Below are 17274 nucleotides of genomic sequence, written 5' to 3'. Positions count from 1 at the left end.
CTACATTTTACAGAAAAAAGTTTTTTTTCCCTACGTCATCATAAAGGGTCACATTACCATCGGGGACTGTCGTGTCTGAAGGGGTCAGTAATTAACAGCAAGCTTATGAGCTCCCAAACAAAGCAAAAATATATGAGCCACTGCCTGACAACTTAAAGACATGCAGATGCAAACAGAGCACAGCAGATATAAATCCTCTTCTTCATCATCATCATTATGATGATGATGATGATGTCGCGTTTCCAGGGGCACAGAAGGTCGCTGAACTGAGAAGTCAGCTATTTACACAGGCAGGTCTGCAGAGAGGCACCGGCCCCACTACTGGACTGGACCAGGGCGCCCTTCTCTCAACAGCTGAAGGCTGACAGAACGAAAGGAGGAGGGAGAGAGGAGCAGGAGCTCGGTCTCCGCAGGTTCGGAAGCAGCTCGGAGAAGGAAGAAAGGGACCAACGCGCACGGGATCTGCTCAGGCTGCCTCTGTCCGCACACGGTGCCCGCGAGCAGCAGCCGTCTCATTCGGGGTCTTCCTCTTCCACCAGCAGCTGAGCAGGCCCACGGGCGCCCACTGCCCCACAGGAAACTGGAGGGGTCACGCGGGGGGGGGTCAGTCGGGACCCCAGGCGTGCGCACACGAGCGACGTCTCCAGCCAGGGCTCCTGCACTTGCGTCACTGGCCTGAAAGAGGGCGCCGCTGGGTAACACGTCTCGTAAAGGTCACGTTTCCACACCGGGCAGTGTGCCACAGCCCCCACCCCACGTACCCCAGCACCGCTGCCGTGACTGGCACCGCTACAGGAAGTAGCCTCCGCCGAGAGCGCACCAGCAGCAGCTGCTCCTCGGCAGGACGCTGGGCTCTCCGAAAGCTGCGTTGCGAGCTGCACTCGCCCACCGGCTCCGCCCCTCGGCTCCTTGGGCCGAGCCGGCGGGAGGACTGGGGCAGTCGAGGACGGGGGGTCACCCGACCTGCAGGGGTCACTAACAGGGGGAACAGGCCGTCCGCCCTGGGGTTGATCACGCCCACCCAGGAGCAGGTGTGTGCAGAACTGTGCCAGGCTGTTCTGGGGACCCAAAAATTCTGTAACACGCTGGGACAGAGACCCACAAACCCAAGGGGCAAGACGGAAACCCCCCAACCCAGGAGGGCGTGTCGGAGCGAGGGGCAGACCAGGGGTCCTGCAGAGCGGGGACAGAGGAATGAGAGGAAGACAGCAGACGGGTCTTCCGGCTCCGACTGGAGAGCCCACCGGGAGAGCCCGGAGGGGGGGGGGCGCAGACCGCACTCGCTGTCCACTCCAGGGGCACACTGTGGCCCCTGCCCCGAGCCCCCGCAGCAAGGGGAGGCTGCGGCCAGGGACTTTGGAAAACTGGGGCAAAGGCAGGTCATTCTCTTCCGCCAGCCATCGGGACAAGAAAATAAAACTCTATAAATAATTCTATTAAGAACCCCCCCCCCACACACACAAAGAGTCATTCCAGCACCGTGACAGGTTACTCCCTATCGCACCAGGTCTTGCCCTGCCACAACTAAATGAGCACGCGCCTGCACTGTGGGAGCCTGTCCCCGTGAGCGTATGCGTCAGGCCCTGCCCACGGCCCGCGCTGCTCTGCTCTCCTGCTGGGTTTCTCACTCGCCAACGCAGCCCAGGCGCTGGGGACGTTCCTTTCCCTCAGGCCCTGCCCGTCTCGCCCTCCCCAGCGAGCGCCCACCCGAATCGGACCCGCCGATCCAGACAGGGCTCTGCGCCGGCAGTGCTTTTCCACACAGCTGGTCACTGGGCTCCTCGCCTCCGACACTCGCCGCGGCAGAACGGCCGTCAAGGCGGTCTCCTTCAACACCTGGTGCGCGAACGCGACCGGTAGGCACCCGCGGGTGGCAAACATCAGGGCGCCACGGAGGTAATGGGGCGCTGGGGGGTGTGTGGGCAGTGGCTGGCCCTGTTTGCCAGTGAAAATGACACCGGGCCTGGTTCTGGAATCAGAGCTGTACTGCGTTTCAACTGGGACGCCCAACTTGCCACAGGCAGCGGCAGAGAGGAACCAGGCCACAAGAACTGGACCCCGGACAAGCACACCAGTACCGCCCCCAAGGGTAACAGGGCACTGACCGCCTAGAAGGACAGGGGGCATGTCCAACCTCCCACCTGACCGCTCAAGGCTGCGAACCCCCAGCCAGCCCGCAGACCTCGTCCACCTTATTGTCTGCGTGCCGAGAGCCCTGCACCAGAGAAACACGTGAACAAGATAAAACTCTCGATTAAAAAAACAAAAAAGACATTCACCCCCACCCGCCCCGAAACCTCGATTTTACAAAACTTGGCTTAAAAAAAAAGTGCATCAGACTGTTGCAGCTTGAATCGAATTAAAAAATACCTTAAAAAAAATCTCAATGCAATTCCCCGTTTGAAACACCGGCAGAGATCTGCTGCAAGAATAAAATCTCTATGTACAGGACTATTTACACTGCAGCCGGACCGGCCTCTGGGCGGGAGAGCGTCACGCCAGCGCCTTCCCCCTGACCCCACAGCTGGGGATGAAACCGGTTCCATCGGATCAACAGCACAACCCCCCCCGCAACGACCACATGATTCACAGCGTCACTGTAATTATTACTGTTATTATTATTACTGGAATAGCTGCAGTCAGTATTATTGTCATGGCTATAGGGAGCTCTCCGGCCCGCTCCTGTCCCGTCAGGAGAAGATCCGGATGCACTGCGTGGCGGGGGTGTGGCACACCGGGCACTCGGGCTCCGGAGACTCGCAGATCTGCCCGGCGCAGTCCATGCAGAACAGGTTGTGGCCGCAGGGCACCAGCGCGGCCGTCACCTGGCTCTCGAAGCACAGGCAGCAGTCCCGGGCGGCGCCGGCGATGGAGCCCGGACCCTTCGAGGGGCCCAGCGCCCCGCCGGGCCCGGCGCCGCCCCCCTCCGAGTCCGTGGGCGAGCCCCCCGGCAGGGAGGAGGCCGAGCAGGAGGAGTAGCCCGTGCTGCTGCCCCCAGTGCTGCTGCCCCCCGAGAAGGACGCGGCGCCGGCCTGCAGCCAGGAGAGGGCGCTCAGGGGGTCGCTCTGGGCGCGGCGGGCCAGCGGGTGCTCCGGGGGCGCCGGCTCCAGCGGCTGGGTGGGCGAGAGGCGGGGCGTCAGGGTGCTGCTGTTGCGCCGCTGCTGCCCGCCGGCGCCGTTCGCGAAGGGCGCCCAGATGTTGGCGGCGCCGAACTCGAACGCCAGCTCCTCCGCGGGCACGCCGGGCACGGGCTCGCCGGCGAAGGTGAAGCCGGCGCTGCCCGTGCTGAAGGGGCTGGTGGGGCTGCCGCTGCCCGAGAGGCCCCGCCCCCCGCCGCCGCCGCCCGGCCCGTCCGCCGAGCCGTTGAGGAACGCCGCGGGCACCACCGCCGCCGCCGCCGCCGCCTTGCGGGAGCTCAGGCCGCCGGCGTGCCGGAGCGCGGCAGGGGGGGCCCCGGCGCCCGCCCGCGACCACAGCCCCGCCGCGGCGCCCAGCCCCAGCCCCAGCGCGCCCAGCCCGTCCAGGCTGACGTCGGTGCCGTTGCTGTGGAAGTCGTCGTCGCCCTGCAGGTCCAGGAAGGCGCCGGTGCGCAGCGTGATGTGCGTCTCGATCTCCTCGCGGGCCCGGTCCACGTTCTCCGGCATGCCGGTCACCTCGAACACCGGGTCCTTGTCGCGGCTGGGCGTCACGATGTAGGTGTGCGTCTGCTGCTGGATGCGCTTGATCGTGGCCCCCTTGGGCCCCACCACCAGGCCCACCATGCGGTACGGCACGCGCACCTGGATGGTGGTCTGGCCCGGCAGGCTGGGGGGGCCGGGGAGCCCCCCGCTGCTGCCGCCGCCGCCGCCACCGCCGCTGGGGCCGGCCCCCGCCTTGGAGCGCGAGGCGCGGATCAGGGAGAAGTGCTCGGCGGCGGACAGGATCTCCCGCTTGGCCATCTCCACGTCCTCGCGGCGGCCCGTCACGATGAAGACGGGCTCCTCGCCGCGCATCGGCGTCTTGATGTAGGTGTTGGTCTTCGCCCGCAGGGCCTTGATCTTGCAGCCTGGGGGGGAGAGGGGTGAAGAACCTGCTTTAAGCCCAGTAACACGACAACAAAGCCCTTTGCCAGCAGCCATGTCACCCTGCAGCTCCCAGCTGGCCGCCCACTGGAGCCCAGCAGGTGTGAGCCTGGCCAGTACCTGGAGGGGAGACTCCTGGGAAAGCTAAGGCTGCTGCTGGAAGAGGTGTCAGTGTGACCAGCAGGGGGCGCTCACCCTGCAGTCTGTGTGGGTCCTAATGCCTAGTGACGGGGACACTGTACTGTAAACAGGCGCCGTCCTTCAGATGCGACATTAAACAGGTCCTGACTCTTAAGAATCCCAGGGAGTAGGGGTGTTACCCCTGTGTCCTGGCCAAATTTCCCCCCTGGCCTCCTAAGAACCCCCATCTATGAACTGGCTTCATCACTCTGCTCTCCTCCCCACTGAGAGCCGGTGTGTGGGGAGCGGACTGGTGCATCATCCAGGTGGGGGTACACACTGGTGGGTGTGGAGGGGATCCCCATTACCTGTAAAGCGCTTTGAGTGGAGTGTCCCGAACAGCGCTATAGAAGTGTAATTGTTATTATTATTATAACAGCCAGACAAAACCAGCCACAGGGTTGGTACTCGTCTGACCTCAGAATAGAGATCTGTGTGCAGGGCTTCATAACTGCCCAGCACATTCTGTTCTTGAAATAAAAATTAAAGAGCAGCAACAAAGAAAAACCACAGGACTTTGGTTTCTGAAACCTAACACAGGGCCTCCTCAAGCACGGGGATGCAGGGTGCAGCTCGTCTGCTTTTTAGACGATCCTGACTATGGGGCTCCTGCTTGTGGGCATGGATAACGTTTGGTCCCTCTTGAAGAGCAGAACCGGGGCTCTGTGCACCGAGCCGCGCGCCTCCCAGCGCCGAGAACGGAACCGCTCGGGGCCCGGGCTTCCTGTCTCTTTAAAAGGGGGCGGGGCGAGCCGGCTGGCCAATGGGGCGCCGCGCCTGTGATGTCATCGAGGAAGGCAGAAAGCATGGCTTTTTCAAACAAAGGACAATGGCTGATGGCTGAGCCGCCGCAGCTCTGCTCAGAGGGACCTTCAAGTGCGCCGGGAGCAGCGACCGGGTCACCGCACGGGGCCTGAAGAACAGGTGACAGGGGCGGTGTGAGCCACCCGTCCGGGCTGCCCTGAGGAATGCGCGCTCCAGCGCCCTGCTCAGTGTGGGCACCGACTGCGGCACGCCGGGCCGCTCCATGACGGCTCTCGCCTCTTTCTACAGCGTTTTGACAAATGCTGTTCAGAAATCTTTGCAGCAGGGACCTGCACCCAAGAGCGGCCCCACGCGTGTCCGCGTCCTTTGTTCGGGACCACCGCAGACATGCCCAGACTCCTTGAGCACTACTGTCTGGCACGTCCACCCCACCCTCCCCCCAGCGCCCCCCGCCCTGACCCTGGACTCGCACCCGGGCCGCGCTGGTGGAAAAGGCGCCCGTCCGACTCTACCTTGCGTGTGCGCGCAGCCCCCCAAAACACACAGCCGCCGCCCCCCCACGTCCCGTCCACCGCGAGCCCAGCAGAGCCAGGACCCCTCGCGGTCCGGGCGCGGATGTCGCACAAAGACAGACCGGCTCCCCCCCGACACACCGCCCCCCGGTCGCGGCGCTGGCAGCCGGGAAGCTCAGCCTACCTTGTCGCCCCACGATCTCCGCCACATGCTCGGAGCTGGGCACGGGCACGCACTCCGTCATGTTGACGCTGCGCTTGCGGCTCCCGATCACGGCGGCGCCCGGGTCGCCCAGCATGGAGCCCCCGTCCAGGTGGAAGCCGGCGGGGCAGTAGATCTCGGTCGGGGGCGAGCAGGAGGGCGGGGAGCCCGGAGGCTCCAGGATCTGCAGGCCGGCGAACCCCACTCCCCCCGGGACGGGCTCCACCGCCGGCGCGGGGTCCAGGGCATCAGCCCGTCCTGCCCCGCCGCAGTCCAGCCGCTCCCCCGCCAGGAGCGACAGCTGGCCCAGGGCGAAGCGGAGGCTCTCCTGCGGCTCCCCGTCCTGGGACCCCGGCTCGGGGTCGGCGCCCAGGAGGATGCCGGCGTGCGGGCTGCCGACGCCCGTCTCAGTGTCCATGATGTCTGGGTGGAACAGGGAGCTGGGCATGTTCCCCGAGCGCCACCATAGGGCCGCCCAGCCCGCCCTCGGCCGACCGCTGGCTGCCGGCGCGGTCCCGGGCCGCGCGGGGGGGTGTCCGGGGCAGAAGGCGAGTCCTCGCGCCCGCTGGGCTCCCGCTCCGGTCTCGCTCGTCCTCTGGCCGCCGCGCGCTCACCCCCTCGCCCTCGCGCGCCCCATTGTTTCTCTCTTCCACGTGGCCGGCCGGCCGGGTCGCGGGGCTGCGCTCCCGAGGAAAGCCCGCTGGTCAGAGACACCCCGAGCTCCGGCGCCCCTTTGTCCTCGCGGGGCTCGGCCAGGTCCCTCGCGGAGGGGTGGGGTGAGGGGGGCGGCGGGTTCGGGAACGGCTGCCGCTGTTCTTGTCTTTCCCAGCGACAAGAACAGCGAAGTCTGCTTTGTCCTGCCTTCCCACTGCTCTCTTTAAAAAAAAAATGTTCAGAAGCTTTTCTTTCACTCACTTCTCTCGCCCTCCCTCGGTCTCCGAGCTGAGGAAAGAGGGGTGCGGGTAATTTTTTGTGGGCGCTACAGGAAAGCGTGTGTTCTGGAAGGGACAGCTGGGTATGGGCTCGCTGAGTGTTGTTTCCCCGGACGGCTCTTCTTTCCGGCCTGTGTCTCTCTCTCTCTCTCTTTCACCTTCCTAACTGTGTCTCCACCTTTCCTTCTCTCACTCCGCGTCTCCCTCTCTCCGGGCTCCCGTCCGCCTCCTTTGTCTCGCCTGGCGCACCGCACGCCGCTCAGCCCGTCTCCCCGCACACGGCGGTGACGTCACCTTTGACACAACAATGGGTTCAAAGGCCACGCAACAGAGGCACGCTTGACAAGCGGCACGCACGACGTCGTCGCGGCGGCGGCGGCGGGGGGGCGTGGCTGTGCGGACGCCAGACGTGCTGGGCGTGGCCTGTTGCTGGCTCGTTTTTTTGAAGCGGTGTCCGCGCGCTGCCCCGTGTACCCACTCAAATCACGCGCCCAGCATGCTGGAATATTTAGACGTGTATTCGCCGTCTGGAGGTCGAGTCACACACTGTAACATCACAGCTTTAACCAGAAAAGACACGGTAATCGCACGACACAAAGGACTGCATCAAATCCGAGCCCCGCTCTGTGATCTTGACGGGCGAAGCGCCGGAGCGGGGAGATGTCCGTGGGCGGGACACGCGAGCTGTCCTGCTTCTAGATCAGCTGCTGAACCCACTTCCACACCTGAGACACCCGGGTCTGGCAGGACAGGACGGCCAGACTGCGACCTCAGTATCCGCTGCCCTCCGATTGCAGTTCCTGTCGGCTCCCAGGAAATCTCGCACACTTGTCCTCAGGCTCGGTTAGCTGATTGTGGCCCAGAGGGACACAGCGCCACCCCTGGGTCCACCACCAGCGATAGCACCCAGCCCTGCGGTCCTGCCGCCATCGAACCGGATCAGGCTGCAAGGCGCTTCCGAGCGACCCGCTCTGAGCGCCGGTGTCTGAATCCATCGCAGCCCCTGCCGGCACTCGGGCTCCACGCTGACGCGAGGGGTCTCGCCTCCCTGTCCACCGGTATATACATCCCGGATCAGACCGCAGGCTTTGTCATCACAGCACGTGTCTGAATTCCTTAGTGAAAAAGGCGTAGCTGCACGATTTTACCACTGGATGTCTCCACCCTCTTAACCTGTCTGTTATCCTTCCAGTTGAGGATTTAAGATGAGATCACTTAAATATACATTTCTTACATTAGGAATTTGTCTTTTCGCAGACCCCAGCTTGCTCTCCATGAGACACACAGACAGGGAGAGAAGATGGGTGTCAGATCACAGGGTCAGCCATTTATACAGTGCCCCTGGAGCAGTTGGGGTTAAGGGCCTTGCTCAGGGGCCCAACAGAGTAGGATTCCTCTGCCGGCTTGAACCGGCAACCTTCCAGCCACAGGCGCAGATCGTGAGCCCCAGCTCCGCCCGTATTTGAAGAGCGCGGGGTCCTGCACTCGAGTCCAGACAGCGGTGCCATCTGTGTGGAGTCCGCATGTCGTCTATGCGAGTCTCCCTCAAGCTGTCCTCCCTCCACCCAGAGGCAGAGCAGCAGTCTGGCTCGTCCCCCTCTTCCTCGCCTCTCCCCCCCAGTGAAGACGGGCACACGGGGGTCCCACCTCGCCAGACCATGACCTGGGTAAACTTAAACCCCGCGGGGCTCACAGCGGACAGGACAGACCCCTCTGGGCCACGGCAGCCACACCGAAATACTTTAATCTCCTCGTCCACCCGCAGGCAGAGACCGCCCGGAACGAGCCACAGACACAAGCAGGCCAGACAACAGTCGTTTATTTATAAAAGTTTGTATTTGGATTTTACAAAATGCTGGTATGGGACAGGAAGCGCGCGGCGCTGGGGCTCGTCCGCGGCAGCACGTCCTCGTCCCCGCGCCGGTCTCGGGGCGACCCCGCGCGCTGGAGGGGAACCCCGCTCGGGCGGCGGCTCCAGAGCGAGGCCCCCGGGCCGGGCTGCTCCGGCTCCGGAGTCCAGAGTGACCGGGAGTGCGAGAGCTTGTGCACGTCGTCACACACGCGTGTGTGCGCGTGCATGCATGCGTGTGTGCAGATGTGTGTGTGTGTGAGTGTGCGCACGTGTGTACAAGAGCGTGTACCCAACTACGTGGATGTGTGTGTGTCCGCGTGCGAGTGTGTGCACACTTGTACGAGTGTGTGCGTGTGTGTGTGTGTGTGTGTGTGTGTGTGTGTGTTTGTACGTGTGCAGCTGGTCAGGTGACACTGAACCCCAGAAGGCCGAGAGCAGCTGAACACTTCAGCCCCGGAACACAGGCTGAGGGGGTCGCCTTCCTGAGACCCCCCCTCGCCCGAGGGACCCCATAATATCGATGCCACCATGAAGCGCAATATCAAACAGCAGCGCCTTCGGTCGAGAGATCGCACCGATCCGATCTGCACCGGACTGGGGGCGGGGGGGGTGCCCCGATTATTGTGAGGGCCCCGAAGCCCCAGCAGCCCTGGTTCACACCCCAGCGGAAGTGTTGAGGGACACCCTGGGCAGCGGCTGGACCGGGCGGCCGGGGGCCACACGTTCTTCCCCTCTTCAGCCTCGCTCCGGCCAGCGCACGAAGAGTTAAAAACAGGTCCCCACACACCTGCGGCCCCCCGGCCCCGCGAGAGCCTCCTGCCCAGTGCGCCAGTCCGGGGCTGCGGGGGCAGGCCTGGGGGAGCTGTGTGTGTGTGTGGGGGGGGTTCATGTAGTCCGGGGCAGTGAGGGGGTAACAGGCCATCTGGGGCGGCGTGCTGGTCAGGCGTTGGGGAACCCCCGACTCCGAACTCCAGCACCCCTCGTCCTGGAGACAGACGACAGGGCAGGCAGGTCAGTACAGCAATCAGGGCTCCCCTTGTCTGTGTCCCACACTGCCTCTCTCTCTGTCTCTCTCAGCTCTACCCACTGTCCCACACTGCCTCTCTCTCTCAGCTCTACCCACTGTCCCACACTGCCTCTCTCTCTCTCAGCTCTACCCACTGTCCCACACTGCCTCCCTCTCTCTCTCAGCTCTACCCACTGTCCCACACTGCCTCCCTCTCTCTCTTTCAGCTCTACCCACTGTCCCACACTGCCTCCCTCTCTCTCTCAGCTCTACCCACTGTCCCACACTGCCTCTCTCTCTCAGCTCTACCCACTGTCCCACACTGCCTCCCTCTCTCAGCTCTACCCACTGTCCCACACTGCCTCTCTCTCTCTCTCAGCTCTACCCACTGTCCCACACTGCCTCCCTCTCTCTCTCAGCTCTACCCACTGTCCCACACTGCCTCTCTGTCTCTCTCAGCTCTACCCACTGTCCCACACCGCCTCTCTCTGTCTCTCTCAGCTCTACCCACTGTCTCACACTGCCTCTCTCTCTGTCTCTCTCAGCTCTACCCACTGTCCCACACTGCCTCTCTCTCTCAGCTCTACCCACTGTCCCACACTGCCTCTCTCTCTGTCTCTCTCAGCTCTACCCACTGTCCCACACTGCCTCTCTCTCTCAGCTCTACCCACTGTCCCACACTGCCTCTCTCTCTCTCTCTCAGCTCTACCCACTGTCCCACACCGCCTCTCTCTGTCTCTCTCGGCTCTACCCACTGTCCCACACTGCCTCTCTCTCTGTCTCTCTCAGCTCTACCCACTGTCCCACACTGCCTCTCTCTCTCAGCTCTACCCACTGTCCCACACTGCCTCTCTCTCTCTCTCTCTCTCTCTCAGCTCTACCCACTGTCCCACACTGCCTCCCTCTCTCTCTCTCTCTCTCTCAGCTCTACCCACTGTCCCACACTGCCTCCCTCTCTCTCTCTCTCTCTCAGCTCTACCCACTGTCCCACACTGCCTCCCTCTCTCAGCTCTACCCACTGTCCTACACTGCCTCCCTCTCTCTCTCAGCTCTACCCACTGTCCCACACTGCCTCTCTCTCTCAGCTCTACCCACTGTCCCACACTGCCTCTCTCTCAGCTCTACCCACTGTCCCTCCCTCCCTCTCTCGGTGCCTCACCTTCGCTATACCTCCTCCATGTCCTCGTTCTCCTCCTCCTTGAGCAGCTCTCCGTCGCCGGAGGCCTCCTCCACGTGGGCCAGCATGTCGGCCATCAGGGCCTCCTCCAGCTTCTTGCGCACGCTGTACACCAGCTCCTCCTGCTTCCTGCGCGGGGGACGGACAGACAGGGTGAGCGAGCGAGCCAGCGCCGCCCCCCGGCCCCCCCGGCCCCCCCAGCCCGCGCGCGGCCCGTACCGGATGTCCTCGTCCGTGACCATGAAGGCCTTGCACAGGGGCTGCGCCGTGTTCAGCCACACGCCCGGGTTCTTCTCCACCGCCACGGACAGCTGGCCCGTGATGGGCGCCGCGCTGGTGTGCAGCGCGCTGGCGATGGCCGACAGCAGCGTCTTGTCCGTGCAGCCCGGCCCCACGCCTGGCGGAGGAGAGAGAGAGAGAGGTCACGCCCTGCGCAGCGCCCCCCGCGCCCCCCCGCCCTGCGCGTGCGCCCCCTCACCCTGCAGGCCCTTGGGCAGCTCCATGGTCTTGACCAGCTCCTCCGCGATGTCGAAGGCACTCAGGCCACTCAGCTTCTTCTCCCAGAACAGCTGCAGACACAGGGGTCAGGGGTCAGGGGTGACGGAGCCAGCAGAGCTGCCTGCACCTGGCCCTGGGGGCTCAGACAGGGGACAAAAGGAGGGGCTCACCTGTCGGGGCTGGTCGATGGCTTTCTGGGGGTCGGTCTTCACCTTGTTGCTGGGGTGATTGGTCACTTTGGTGACCGGCTGCTTGAAGATGGAGGCCGTCTGTCTGACCGGCAGGGAGGTGTTCAGATCGGGCTTGCCCTGCTCGGCACACAGGGGGACACGCTCACGTCAGCACTGACACATCCTGTCCACACTCGGGGGGCGGGTGGAGCCAGCTCAGACACCCCGAGAACCCTCCCTTTACCTGGGTACCCCGAGCCCCCTCTCTGTCTCCTCCTGACCACCCCTCTCCCTTCACCTGACTCCCCCCCGAGACCCCCCCCTCTCTCTCCTCCTGACCCCCCCTACCTCTCTCTCTCCTCCTGACCCCCCCTACCTCTCTCTCTCCTCCTGACCCCCCCTACCTCTCTCTCTGCCTGACCCCCCCCTCTCCCTCCACCTGACTCCCCCCCCGAGACCCCCTCTCTCTCTCTCCTCCTGACCCCCCCCTCTCTCTCTCTCCTCCTGACCCCCCCCTCTCTCAATTCAATTCAATTCAAGGTGCTTTATTTATTAGCATGACCGATGGGTACAATCAGTGTTGCCAAAGCAAATAAAAATAATACAATTAACATAGAACAAAACAAAAATAGAAGTAAAATAAAATCTACAGACGTTACAGACATTTACAACAAAGACATATTATAAAATACTGACATATACTGTAGGCGGCTGGAGCATTATTGGGAGACGGACTCACTGTTCCTCAGGCTGGGACAGGAGATCACATACTGGGCTGCCAGATCAACTGAGTTCCCTCCTCCCCCTCCCAGTAGGATTGGGACCTGTTGTGGTTTTGGCAGGTGTGGGAACTCTGGGATTAGATTTCTGAATTTCGGGAAGAATGTTTCTCTAATCCCAGAGTATCTGTCACAGTGCAGTAGGAAGTGCACCTCTGTCTCTATTTCTCCCCGCTGGCAGTGGGAGCACAGCCTGTCCTCTCTGGGCAGCCAGGTCTGCCTGTGTCGCCCAGTTTCTATGGCCAGGTTGTGGTCACTGAGCCTGTACTTCGTCAGGGTCTGTTTCTGTTTGTTATTTTTTATTTTGGTCAAATATTCAGCTAGTGTGTATTGTCTGTTTAAGGTTCTGTAGCATTCCAGTTTATGTTGTGTTTGTGTGTGTGTGTCCCAGTGTGTGAGATATTGCTGTTTGATCTGTGCTGTGATGTGGTTGAGTCTGGGTTGTGGTGCTCTAGCAGTGCTGTCCTGAGGCTGGTTAGTGTTGGTGTGGCTCAGGTCGGTGAGCCTCAGGACCAGCTGGCTCAGGGGGCTCTGTTTTGGGCTCAGCTCATGGCTCAGCAGGGCTTTGTGGTGGTAGGAGTTTTGGTCGCTGTTTTTTAGGTGTAGCCAATACTTTAATACTCTTTTCTGTATGTTTATCAATAGTGGGTACTGGCCTAATTCGGCCCTGCACCCGTTGTTAGGAGTTTTTCTCTGCACACGGAGTATGATTCTACAGATCTCCATGTGCAGAGTTTCTGTGGGGTGTTTGTCCCATTGGGTGTAATCCTGGTCTGTGAGGGGACCCCACACTTCACTGCCGTATAGGGCAATGGGTTGGATTACACTTTCAAATATTCTCTCTCTCTCTCTCTCCTCCTGACCCCCCCTCTCTCTCTCTCTCCTCCTGACCCCCCCAGACCCCCTCACCTTGGCCTGGCTGCTGGTGTCGTAGCGCAGCCGCTGGCGGTTCTTGGTCAGTTTGCTCATCAGCATCTTCCCTGTGCGGAAGTCGAAGGAGCTGAGGTCCATGGAGTTGCCGAGGTAACGGGCCAGCTGGGGCTTGCTGCGGAACTTCTTCCCTGTGGGGCTGCGGGGCAGGGGGACACGTTACAGCGCCGCACCGCAGCTGGCAGCTCTCACACCCTCGCAGGCACAGACCGGCACAGACACACGGAGCGGGGCGCAGGGGTACGGCCACACGGGGGGACACACAGAGCAGGGTACACCCACACAGGGGGGACACTGCCACACGGGGGGGGACACTGACACACAGGGGGGACACACAGAGCAGGGTACACCCACACAGGAGGGGACACTGACACACAGGGGGGACACACAGAGGAGGGTACACCCACACAGGGGGGACACTGACACACAGAGTTGGGTACAGTCACTCAGAGTGGGGCGCAGGGGTACAGTCACACAGGAGGGACACTGACACACAGAGTGGGGTACAGTCACACAGGAGGGACACTGACACACAGGGGGGACACACAGAGCAGGGTACACCCACACAGGGGGGACACTGACACACAGAGTTGGGTACAGTCACTCAGAGTGGGGCGCAGAGGTCCAGTCACACAGGAGGGACACTGACACACAGAGTGGGGTACAGTCACACAGGGGGGACACTGACACAGAGTGGGGTGCAGTCACACAGGGGGGACACTGACACAGAGTGGGGTGCAGTCACACAGGGGGGACACTGACACACAGAGTGGGGTGCAGTCACACAGGGGGGACACTGACACACAGAGTGGGGTACAGTCACTCAGAGTGGGGCGCAGGGGTACAGTCACCCGGGGGGACGCAGCCTCTCCCCCCCCCCTACAGGGCGCAGGGACCCCTGGGCTAACAACGGGACACAGGAAGGACGCAGCACAAGGAGGTTCGACCGGGGGGACCCCTGATCGCCACACCGCTCTGACAGCTGGGGTCCCCCTCCCTCCGCCGCGCGCGGTCACAGTGCCGAACCTGCCTCCCGCACCGCGCGCCTCGGTCGCGACAGGAACTCTTGTCACACGTGACAGCGCCGCGAGAACTCGGGCGAGCTTCTCTCGCGCAGGTTCCCCGGAGCCAGGCCGGCGCACACGCGCTCCCTCCCGGCGCGAGCCGCCTGCTCCCACCCGCGCGGCGAAGCTCCCGGACAGCAAACACGACCGCCCCCTCTTCCTCTTCCTCCTCCTCCTCCTCTTCGGCGCTGCACACTCGCTTCCCGCACCGCGAGCCCCCCTCCCCCCGACTCGCCTCTTCCTCTCCCGTGCACGCGAAGAGGGAACCCCGATCCCCCGCGAGCCCCCCATACTTATCCCTGCAAACCCGTCCGCGTGATCTCCCCCCCTTCCTCCTCCTCGAGACTCCCCGGCCGCCCCTCGCTCAGTACCTAAAGTAATAGACATCGCTTTTCCCCGCCGACAACCCTGACCTCCGGGTCACCTCCTCCCTCCGCCAGCCCCGGGGGAGAGCCGCGCACTCCCACCTTTTCCGCTCCATGGCTTCTCCGGGGCCGGTCCGCCGGGCTGCGGGCGGGGGGGCTGTTCGACTCCTCTTCTCTGCTCTGAAAGTTTCCACGCGGGCTGCTCTCGCGCTCTCCCTAGGACTCGGACTCGCACGGGGGACCGACACGCGCCCCACACGGCTCGCTCGCAGTCGCGCGCTCGGGCATCGAGTCGGAGCCGCTTCGCCTCTTTTGTTTTGCGACCGTTCCTCCCTCGCCCTCGCGCCGCAGATCCCTCCGCCGCCGCCGCCGCCGGGCCGCAGCACTCCCCGCCGGCTGCCGAAGGGGCGGGCCGAGTCGGATCCATCCGCCAGGGCTTGTGACAGAAAGGGGAGACTGCCATGGTGACCAGAAAAAGCAGTTCCGTCTCGCCGAGCGAGTGAAAAGACGACACAATTGTGCTCCGACAGAAAAAGAAAACGCAGAAGACACTATCTGCATGAGAATGTAAACCTCATCTACACAGAGCGCACAGTAAAATGGAAATGTTCGACACTGAAAACCGGCCAAAACATTTCTTTGTCCGACTTAATCCGTAATTCCTAGCGAACTGTATCTGCAGTTTCTCAACAGGCGACACATATCGCAGGGGGTTTAAGACATTATACGGATCCCACTTTCAGATTAAATGTAGATGGATTGGACACAGGGCTTAAAAGACAAACACCTGTCCTGAAATGAAGCGGAAAAAAACAAACAACTTTCTCGCTAACGTGGAGTATTAGAAGCCGCCGGGTGCTCGTGGGTTCCCGCGGGTCTGACAGCGGCTCCGGTCCCGGCGAGAGCGCCGCACGAGCCCCGGCGAGCGCGTTCGTCCGACCGCAGCGCGCGCCCCACGGAGCCGCACGAGCGGTCCCGGGAGCGACACGGGCTGCGCGCGCGCGGCGGAGGGGGTGAAGCGGAAAATCCTGCTTCCAGCCGGCATCCAGGGGGTGACGGGGTCTGCCGGGCGGGGGCTCGTATCGCCAACAGGGGTGGGTTCGCTGTCGGCATCCGGAACATGAACGGCTCAGCCCGGTCCGGCTCGGACGGGAGCCGAACGGGAGCCGGCCCGCGGTAAGGATACTCACTCTCTGCCGTCCATCTCGCCTGCTGTCTCCGGCCCTGCGCGCCGCCGTGTGTGCGCCTCCGCAGCGCGTGTGTAAATAAATCTCTCTCTCCTCCCCCCCCCCCCCGCCGAGACACCGAGCGCGGCATCGTCACCGGAGCGGCTCTCGAACCCACCCGCCCGCCCGCGGGGGGGGCGGATAAAAACGGGCTGTCTTTCCCTGAGGGGCTTTATCGCACAGAAGGGCTTCAGAAGGCCGAGGCAGCGGCTCCACCTGCTCGGTGGGCCCGCTTGTTCCAGACTCCCACCACCCTCGGTGTAGAGAGAAGAGCCCTGTTCCGTTTTACAGCCACCTGCCCGGAGTTTCCACTGGTGTCCCTCTGTGGGAGCTGAGCAGAGGAGTCCGCTGGCGGGACAGGAGACCAGGGCAGCGGTGTCCTTCTGCGCTGTGCTGACCAGGACCGTCCAGCCCCCGGCGATGAAGCTCCAGATTCCCGCCTGCATCCTGAGAGCTGCTGGCCAGGATTGGCTTGTCGCCTGGACTCTCCCACATCTGGAAGTCAGAGTCCTGGGAAACAGGGCTGTGCCCCTGAAAACCGGGGAGACACCTGACCCCCCAGCACACCTGGGGAGACACCTGCTCCTGTCCCTAGCGCTCTTGGGGAGACGCTTCTGAAGCTGCTAGCAGGTGAGAGGCGCACACTGGTGAAGAAGGAGTGACTGAACTGGCCTGAGTGGCCTCCTGTTCCAGTACCCAGGTCTGCAGGGTGTTGAGCTCCTGTACGTCTCACCCTGGCAGAGCCTGAACCCGGGTCCCAGTGAGGATCAGGAGGAACACGCAGGTATACCACTGTCCTCAGGGCTCGGGGTGTTCAAGAGACCTCACATCGTGCTGGGCTGTGACCCCAAAAGGCCCTTCCCGTAGAGCAGGAATCTCCAGCCCCGTGTCCAGTAGGTCTCCCAGGACACCCAGAGCCGTCCGAGACTTGGACCGATTTCACGGCTCACCGAGCCAGGCAGGATCGACCCGGACAAAAAGACGAGTCTCCGCCTGCCGTCCTCCTGCCCCTCAGCGTGTCCGAGAGGAGCAGTGACGCCTGCCTGCGCTCCTAAGCCCCCCCACAGGGCACAGGCAGGACAGGCTGACCTCTGACCCCCATCACATACCGCAGCAGAAGGTACCTCACTCCGGTAATCAACTGCACCCCCACACCGCCCTCCCCCTACAGGAGCAGCAGCCCTGCGAAGGCAAAGCTGACCAGCACCGCTAGGGAAAGGGGTACTTGAGCCGAAAGCCCCCCTGCAGTCCTCTTACCCCCGAGTCAGGACCTGTTTTATGTCTCATGTGAACAACGGCGCCTGTTTATAGTACACTGTCCCCATCACTGTACTGGGGCATTAGGACCCACACAGACTGCAGGGTGAGCGCCCCCTGCTGGCCCCACTCACACCTCTTCCAGCAGCAGCCTCCGCTTTCCCAGGAGTCTCCCCTCCAGGTACTGGCCAGGCTCACAGCTGCTGGGCTCCAGTGGGTGAGCGAGCTGTAACAGACACCAGCTGATGCTGCTGCAGCTGGTGACGCGAGAGACGGGAGCAGTGGGACAGGGAGGAGG

General features: G+C 62.9%; 2 protein-coding genes across 5 annotated transcripts; both read right to left on the bottom strand.

The window, feature by feature from the left end:
- Nucleotides 1-2594: 2594 nt before the first annotated feature.
- Nucleotides 2595-7537, bottom strand: LOC148639288 (RNA-binding protein MEX3B). Its single transcript, XM_088622550.1, has 2 exons — nucleotides 5703-7537; nucleotides 2595-4045 (listed from the first exon to the last, which is right to left on the bottom strand). Exons 1-2 carry the CDS (start codon nucleotides 6166-6168, stop codon nucleotides 2691-2693), a joined length of 1821 nt encoding a protein of 606 aa, XP_088478676.1. The 5' UTR covers nucleotides 6169-7537; the 3' UTR covers nucleotides 2595-2690.
- Nucleotides 7538-9345: 1808 nt separating this feature from the next.
- Nucleotides 9346-15784, bottom strand: LOC148639287 (methyl-CpG-binding domain protein 3-like). 4 transcript variants are annotated; one of them, XM_088622561.1, is made up of 7 exons: nucleotides 15684-15784; nucleotides 13044-13203; nucleotides 11356-11493; nucleotides 11166-11256; nucleotides 10907-11084; nucleotides 10670-10816; nucleotides 9346-9489 (listed from the first exon to the last, which is right to left on the bottom strand). In XM_088622561.1, the coding sequence occupies exons 1-6, from the start codon at nucleotides 15695-15697 to the stop codon at nucleotides 10675-10677; spliced, it is 723 nt and encodes a 240-aa protein (XP_088478687.1). In that variant the 5' UTR covers nucleotides 15698-15784; the 3' UTR covers nucleotides 9346-9489; nucleotides 10670-10674. The 4 variants fall into 4 exon arrangements, with proteins under 4 accessions (XP_088478687.1, XP_088478684.1, XP_088478685.1 ...); XM_088622558.1 differs by lacking the exon at nucleotides 15684-15784 and adding an exon at nucleotides 14500-14895; XM_088622559.1 differs by lacking the exon at nucleotides 15684-15784 and adding an exon at nucleotides 14542-14895.
- Between the last annotated feature and the right edge of the window lie 1490 nt (nucleotides 15785-17274).

This window comes from Lepisosteus platostomus, chromosome 27, assembly GCF_059453375.1.
Source record: "Lepisosteus platostomus isolate fLepPlt1 chromosome 27, fLepPlt1.hap1, whole genome shotgun sequence".
Classification (NCBI taxonomy): domain Eukaryota; kingdom Metazoa; phylum Chordata; class Actinopteri; order Semionotiformes; family Lepisosteidae; genus Lepisosteus; species Lepisosteus platostomus.
The sequence above is the reverse complement of the archived record's forward strand: the minus strand, read 5'-3'. Positions and strand labels throughout refer to the sequence as shown.